This window comes from Etheostoma cragini, chromosome 17 (genome assembly GCF_013103735.1).
Source record: "Etheostoma cragini isolate CJK2018 chromosome 17, CSU_Ecrag_1.0, whole genome shotgun sequence".
Taxonomy (NCBI): Eukaryota; Metazoa; Chordata; class Actinopteri; order Perciformes; family Percidae; genus Etheostoma; species Etheostoma cragini.
The window spans coordinates 22,468,053-22,475,600 of record NC_048423.1 but is presented as its reverse complement, the minus strand read 5'-3'; the positions used below and the strand labels follow the sequence as shown (position 1 = coordinate 22,475,600).

Below are 7,548 nucleotides of genomic sequence, written 5' to 3'. Positions count from 1 at the left end.
ACCCCACCCTCAACCAACACCGCCCAGCTGGAAGAAACAGACTCCTGTTGGCATGGCAACCATGTGGGAATGTGTTTAATTTCTCTTGATCAGTAATGCTAACACCACTACAACATAATAATGCTCAAGAGAAGAAGAAAAAAAAAGCCTTTCAAGCTGCTACCATGGCAATCACTTTTGTAGAATTCTTCTTCTCTTTGGTTATATTTTTAATGTCGGGCAACACAAATACAAACGTGCAAAGCAGCTCCAGCAGAGGAGGGTCTCGCTAAACGATGCTAGTGAGCAAACTGTGATTTATTCTCCAACTCTGAAACATTATGGGTGGAAATGACCCTCCCCGGTGTTTCCTGATGTCTTCCTATTTGTCATGGTCACCGTGTCTTTGACGACGTCTGCGCCGACAATGATTACACACGAAAAAATTATGCAAATCTCCCATCGTGCTCGTCAGGACTGTTCTTCTCGACCGGGGGCCGAGCTCAGCGGGCTGCCCTTTGAGCGGAATTCATTTCATTTGTAGTTAATTTTCAAGTTGCCGCCTGCGCAAATAAATAAAATTATCTCTGCCACAGATATGTCTACAAAGGCACAGAGCGGTAGCTTTTGCTCATTTTGGATGATGCTGGGTTTTTTTTTTAAACACAGTTGCTGGCTCTAAATTTCCACCTCTTTGTCTTAAACACCCAGCAACATAATCCAACCCCCCCCCCATGTGATGTCGAGGAGCCGTGTTTAAGCGTGATGTTTGTGCTGTGAGTCGCTGGCTGCCCCGGGTCAAACAGCGCTGCTGTGTTTCGCCCTGCAGGCTGTAATGCGGCTTTTGTGGTTCTATCAAGCAGGGCCCGTGCATCAAGGAGCGGGTGGAGGAGGGGAGGGAAGGATGGAGGGAGGGAAGGCGAGGAAAGGGAACAGCCTGAAATAGGAGCTGACATTCACCTGGACGCCCTCTGTAAGGAAAAGAAGTGGAGAAAAAAAAAGGAGAAGGAGAAGGATCCCGGGGCTAGAGCGCGAGACGGAGAGCAGTGTGTGATTGCGGTTGCTAAGGCTACAGCATGCGGCCCCGCTGGAAAGGGAGGGGCTTGGAGGAAGGTCACACGGCTGAGGTACAACCAGTTAAATCAACGCTGAAGTGTAGGGTCCCCGGTGGCGTTGGGGTTGAGGAAATGCAGCTGTTTAGTTTGCTCAGGAGGAACATAGATTGTCGCTTAGAACGGGACCTTGCGCCTTTCGCCATGGCTCATAGCTCACCCTCTGGGCTTTAAATCCCTTTGAAATGACACTTAAGAGAGGATAAAAGATGTGGAAATAGATAAGGAGACAAGAAAACGAGATAAGATATCCCGGGGATGGAGGTCGCCTGGCATCTGTGTTCGCCAGTTGAGAAAGAGACTGCCCTGTGTCTGGCTCCACCCGTCCCTCGGTGGTCACCGAGGTCTCAGGTCCTTCTCCGCCTCTATCCCTGATGTCTGTATCCCGTGATGTCTTGGAAACAGACTGCCGCGCTCGGAGCTGTTTGGAGAAAGGAAATGATGCAACATAAATTTCGAGGCGAGGATTCTCCGCAGGATGGAAATCAATAGCCTTTCAAGAGTGATTCAATGCAGAAACTGATGGGGGACAAACCCAGTGCTGTAAAATCCCCACTGACTCCTCCACCCACTGGGTGTAATGTAAAGACACCGTGCTCAAGCACGCCGTTGGAGACGGCCCTACCCCGAAAAATGCTCCCATAGGTCGTCTGTTTAAGCAGCGATCGCGACTCATGTTTACGTCCATAGCGGCGCCGCCCTTTCCTAATTGGTTGCGCCGGTGAAGCAGTGACGAAGTATGACCCCGATTTTCCACTGTGCTGGGTTCCCGGTGCGTTCCGGTTTAGTTCCGTCTCAGAAGCAGAGCATCTCACAGATTTGATTCAACAAGTACTTCCCAGAAGAATCACGTGTTTATTAAGCTGGTATCTACCTCCTACAGTTAAACGCCATGCCTTCTCTTTGTCCTCTTCTGTGATGCCTGTTATGTTTTTCTACCTCCAAGATGAATGGAGAGTGGAGAGGAGACATGTATGATATGGGGGAGGGGGGGTCGGGGTTGGGTAAATTGACTGGATATTCTCATTGTTTCACTTCCTGCCTGGCTGCCCAAATGTCACGCTGCTAGTGTGAAAACACTACAAACGCGCCCAGTGGAAAATAGGGGTGTAGAGCGCCAGATTTTGCATAAGGAGTTAGGTTGGGGTTGTGCATGAGTCAAACCAACACCCAGACAACAGGGTCCCATTTAAAAATAAAAGTCAATGGCAAGTTTTGTTTTTAACTTAACGGACCAATCGGAGCTTTTTCACGCTCTCCTTCACATACAAGACCAAGAAGTAAAGGAACTTAACAGATGATTTGAATGCAAGGTCGCCATGATCTTTTACAAAATTTAACCAAGTAGGTTTTGTTTCGTTGTGTTGTGATGTATTACAAGGACGTTATGATGTGTTATGAGGACGTTATGATGTAATATGAGGACGTTATGATGTGTTATGAGGACGTTATGATGTAATATGAGGACATTATGATGTGTTATGAGGACGTTATGATTTAATATGAGGACATTATGATGTGTTATGAGGACATTATGATGTAATATGAGGACGTTATGATGTGTTATTAGGACGTTATGGTGTAATATGAGGACGTTATGATGCGTTATGAGGACGTTATGATGTAATATGAGGACGTTATGATGCGTTACCAGGACGTTATGATGTGTTATTAGGACGTTATGATGTAATATGAGGACGTTATGATGCGTTACGAGGACGTTATGATGCGTTATGAGGACGTTATGATGTAATATGAGGACGTTATGATGTGTTACGAGGACGTTATGATGTGTTATTAGGACGTTATGATGCGTTATGTTCAGACATGAGGATGGAAAGCGCTCCTGTGGGTGATTTTAGAGGGTAAGCATAAACAACCTGCGTATCGCCGTATTTAAAGGGGTAGGCTTTATTTATATAAATGGTATTAGTATTGTTCAAAACTTTCTGCATATTCAAAACATCCCGCCTGTTTTAGGATGTTTTTATATGAATCATGTACATCTTAAATCAACATAAAAGACATGGAATCGCAGGAAACCACGTCTTCATTGTTCCTGCTCCTGTTCTACTGTTCTTTAACCCCCCTAAAGTTGCAAAGTAGACACAGTTATTGTATCACTGAACAATTATTATTTAACTTTTGGGGGGAGGGGGTTGTGCTTCATATTTTTAAGGGGGGGCCAATATACCTCATTTACATATTTTGGGGGGGATCTATGCCTATGGTCGCATGGTTTGGATGTTTTTGGGGCCTTTTCACCTACTATTTTCCAGAATAAAGACAGCTGCAAATAGCCAGCATAAGACACATAGGAATGGACTGAGGAGCTCTTGTTTAACTTGATTAAGAAATGTGCCCATCTTTCTTCTGGACATTGATTGGGCTGAACGTCTGACTAAGCAGCTCCCCATTAACTGTAAGGGCACTTTATGTGCGCGCACATTCATCTTGGGCGGAACGCTTCCCTCCCCTCTAGCCTCAGAGGCGCTGATCCCCTCACACTGTGGGGTGATGTGATTGAAAGCCGAACAAAACCAGGACTTCATTTGGAGAGCGAGCCGTAGCGTAACACAACCATTATCTTTGCTATGAACACATCATCAGCCTCGTCATTAGCCTCATTCTACATTTAGGGTCCCCTACTGGATAAACGGTGTTATAACTTCCTAGAAATCTGTTTCACGCATACAGTACATGTATTAATAACCTCAGTTGTTGATAGAACTGCATAGATGAAGTGATTAATCAGTTAGTAATCAACTACTAAATGAATCGCCAACTATTCTGATAATTGATAAGTAGGTGTGGGTCATTTTCTTATGAACAAAAACTTAAAAATTCTCTGATTCCAGCTTGTTCCATTTGAATATTTTCAAAAAAATATTTTTTTGTTGACATTTTTCACAATTTTCTGACATTTTATACACCCAACATCTAACCGATTAATCGAAGAAAATATACGTCAAATGAATCAATAATGAAAATACTCGTCCGTTGCAGCCCTAGTTGGTGAAGTGGCAGGTTCTGTGAAGTCATCAACGCAATATTTGTCTATTAAGCGTTGGATTGTTTCTACCAGCTGAAGGAAAAGATGAGAACTTTTCTAGATAAATTACATCTGGAATCATGTGTGTAGCCTTTCCATGTAAAGGTCTTTATTTGCCTTCCCAAGTGCCTCTTCTCTATGTTTATGCATGATAAATCAAGTGACTAATAGCCTGTGCAGGTAAATGTACTCAGCTACATTTACTCATGTACTTCTGTACATATTTGAGGTACTTGTACTTTACTTGGGTGTTTTCTTTTCATGCCAATCTGTACTTCTCCTCTGCTACATTTCATATAGACATATGGACATATTGTACTTTTTACTCCACTACATTCATCTGGCAGCTTTAGTTACTTCACAAATTAAGAGTGTTTGCACACAAAACACGTGTAGTTTTATACAATACAATTTATGTATATAAATTAAACTACCCAACAATATAAAGGCCTAAAAGTACAACACAAGTACAAACACAGACCAGTTTGGATTGTTTCCAGTCTGTAAAATGTGAGAGGTTTTGGAGTACTTTTACTTAAGTAAATTGCCTGATAATACTAGCATACTTTTACTTACATTTCATAACATTTTAATGAAGCACTTTTACTTGTAACAGAGTGTTTGTACAGTGTGGTATTACTATTTTTACTTAAGTAAAAGATACTTCTTCCACCACTGGTCACCTGGTATGGTGCATAGAGTGGAGTGTGTGGAGTTTTTTAATTATTAAACTCGATCTTAGAGTCCTGACCTGTCCTGTCCTGTCCTGCCCTGTCCTGTCCTGCCCTGTCCTGACCTGTCCTGACCTGTCCTGACCTGTCCTGTCCTGACCTGTCCTGACCTGTTCTGTCCTGTCCTGCCCTGTCCTGTCCTGCCCTGTCATATAAGTGCCGCCAGTCACCGGTCCACACACCCTGGAACAACGTTTTTGTCCACCAGGGGTGTCAATCCACTGAAGCTGTGGCCAAAGGTCCTGCAGCTGGTTCCTGATTTTCTTGTGACACGAAGGGGGGGCACAGACTCCTGAGTCCTGCCTGCTAACATGCCACTTGTCCAATATGCAACAGGATCACCTAGAGGTCATGACACACCAGAGGGATTGAGGATCTTGAATGCAACTCGGATGGGATTTTTTTGGCTGGAGGGGTTTTGCTTGACAGAAATAAAAAGCAAGTTTGCAAGATGAGTTTGGATTCACGTGCGCTCAAAGATGGCGAGTGCCTACACCTGATACCTCTCGTATAGAAAAACGGTCCCCCCCCCCAAAAAAAAAAAAAATGTAACCAGGGATGGGTTTGTTTTTTTCGGGGGTTCTTCTGTGTTTATAGTTGGCGAAAAGAAGATAAAGTCAGACCGGTTGTCTCTTTAAATCAAGCTGCAGTGTTGATGTGCCCTCCAGCTGAAATGGTAAGAACCATTTCCACCTCTGCGGCAGGGAGCCTGACCAAATCGGCGCACTAGAGCGCTTCAGACGTGCTTCTCATTCCCTTGGTCACTATAGTGGTCTATGGTCGCCTGCACTCCTGGAGAGGAACGCTTGTTTTCATTTTTCTCTGGGAGTTTCTTTTTTTTTTACCCCCCACCCACAACCCCAGCCGTGCGCATCTCGGAGACATTATTTCATTTTTATTTTCCCTCTCTTTTTTTCTTTTTTTTTGTGTTCCATCCGCAGAACTCAGCGGCAGTCGCCTCGATCCATTTACCGCTGGCTGGTACGCCTATCTCCCCCTCTGCTGCGCTGCAATCTGTTGATAACTCCACTTGCAAGCTGCAGTTTATTGTGTTTCGCAATGGGAAACTCTTCCCTTGCACGGGGAATTCGTCCAACCTCGCAGACGACGGGAAGCGGAGGAGCGTTTCGACACCAGTTGCTTTCACCAAATTAGGTAAGAGGAAACCCATGTTCATCACCATGCCTGTGATGTCAACGCAACAGCCGACATGCTTACACACACACACACACACACACACACACACAGACACACGCAGTCCATCAGTTTGTCCTGCGCAACATGTTGACACAGCTTCGCAGCCATAGCATGCATGATCACCAAAGCTCAGTCACTTTATTGAATTTAAAACGCGTTGAAATGGATGAACGCGTGTTGCGCTGCACGTGTTCTATCCCTTGTAGCCTACTGGAAAGAAAGAAAAAAAAAAAACGACAACTTTCGGTTTCTATCTGAGATTAAAGTTCATGCACAACACTTCACACAACCGCAGTGACAGTCTGACACTTTAACGTGCGAGTGAACGTGCGCGCCCGTTTTCACGACTCCTTCTCGGCCACGTACCGTACATTGCACTTCCAGACTTTCCACTCGGCTTCCCTAATTGAATGTCTTGGCTGGTTTTCCTTGCAGATGGGTGCAGCGTCGGGAGCGCCGTGCACTCCGTTACTATTGCTCTCAGGCACTTCGCACTGGGTGTAGACCCCACCGCAGCCTACTGGGATTTTGACCTGCTGGATGGACACGGTGGCTGGAGGGCGGAGGGCTGCCACATAACCGGCTCCGGGGGCAACACGACCACCATTCATTGCACCCATCATAATAACTTTGCTGTGCTAATGGTGAGTAGTCTTGTGGTATACCAGTGTCATTCCCCATGCCCCCCCCTCCCCACACGCACACACACACTGCTTATAGGGCCTATAATGGACCTTTTTTTTCACCATGGAATAGACGGGAGTCACGTGTTTTACGAGGCACTTGATGCGGGGACCCTTTTTTTTTTTTTTTTTAAAGGCGTCTTTTATTGTTGCTCCTCAGCAGATGGGAGAAAAAAGGATTTGTCAAATGCGCCACGGGGATCTATTGGCTTTGGAATGGGATATGCGCCACGCTAAACGCCCCCCCCCCCCCCCCCCCCCCCCCCCCCCACACACACACACACACACACACACGCGCACGCACACGCACGCACACTATATCCTGGAAATGAGAAGTTGCGTGTGTTGTAGCTATAGTCTGCCACCCTTTTCTTTTCCTTCTTCCAAAAAAGCAGCACAGCGGCTGAAATAGAAGCTCGGCTCAAGAGAAGGAGCGCCCTGTCAGGAGCTATTCGCCTCCGAGCGCGTGTGGTGTGCTAATTGGCCATCGGCGAGCACAAAAAAAATAGAAAAATAACAAGAACCAAATGGACTGTAAAGCCTAGCGTCGTTCATCTGTGTCGCTCAAGTTGGTCTCGACGCAGCCGAGATGCCTTCTCCATCCTCCTCCTTTTCTTCTTCTTCTTCTTCTTCTTCTTCTTCTTCTCCTGACGACGTCCCCGTGTTCAAATTGATTTCATGAGGATAATACCAAAAGCGCAATGGCATCGCATCGCCCAGTCGCTCCATAGAGCCGCTGCGCAGCCTGCCTGGTCCGCTTTCTCTTTTTTTTTTTTTCTTTTTTTTTTTTTTTG

General features: G+C 45.5%; 1 protein-coding gene across 1 annotated transcript in view; it reads left to right on the top strand.

Annotated features, from left to right (window-relative positions):
- LOC117960443 (adhesion G protein-coupled receptor A3) overlaps window positions 1-7,548 on the top strand; it is a 185,161-nt gene that overhangs the window by 116,701 nt on the left and 60,912 nt on the right. The window contains exons 13-14 of the mRNA XM_034898347.1: window positions 5,816-6,029; window positions 6,507-6,715. Coding sequence (XP_034754238.1) covers window positions 5,816-6,029; window positions 6,507-6,715 — 423 coding nt within the window. The remainder of the gene's footprint in view (window positions 1-5,815; window positions 6,030-6,506; window positions 6,716-7,548) is intronic.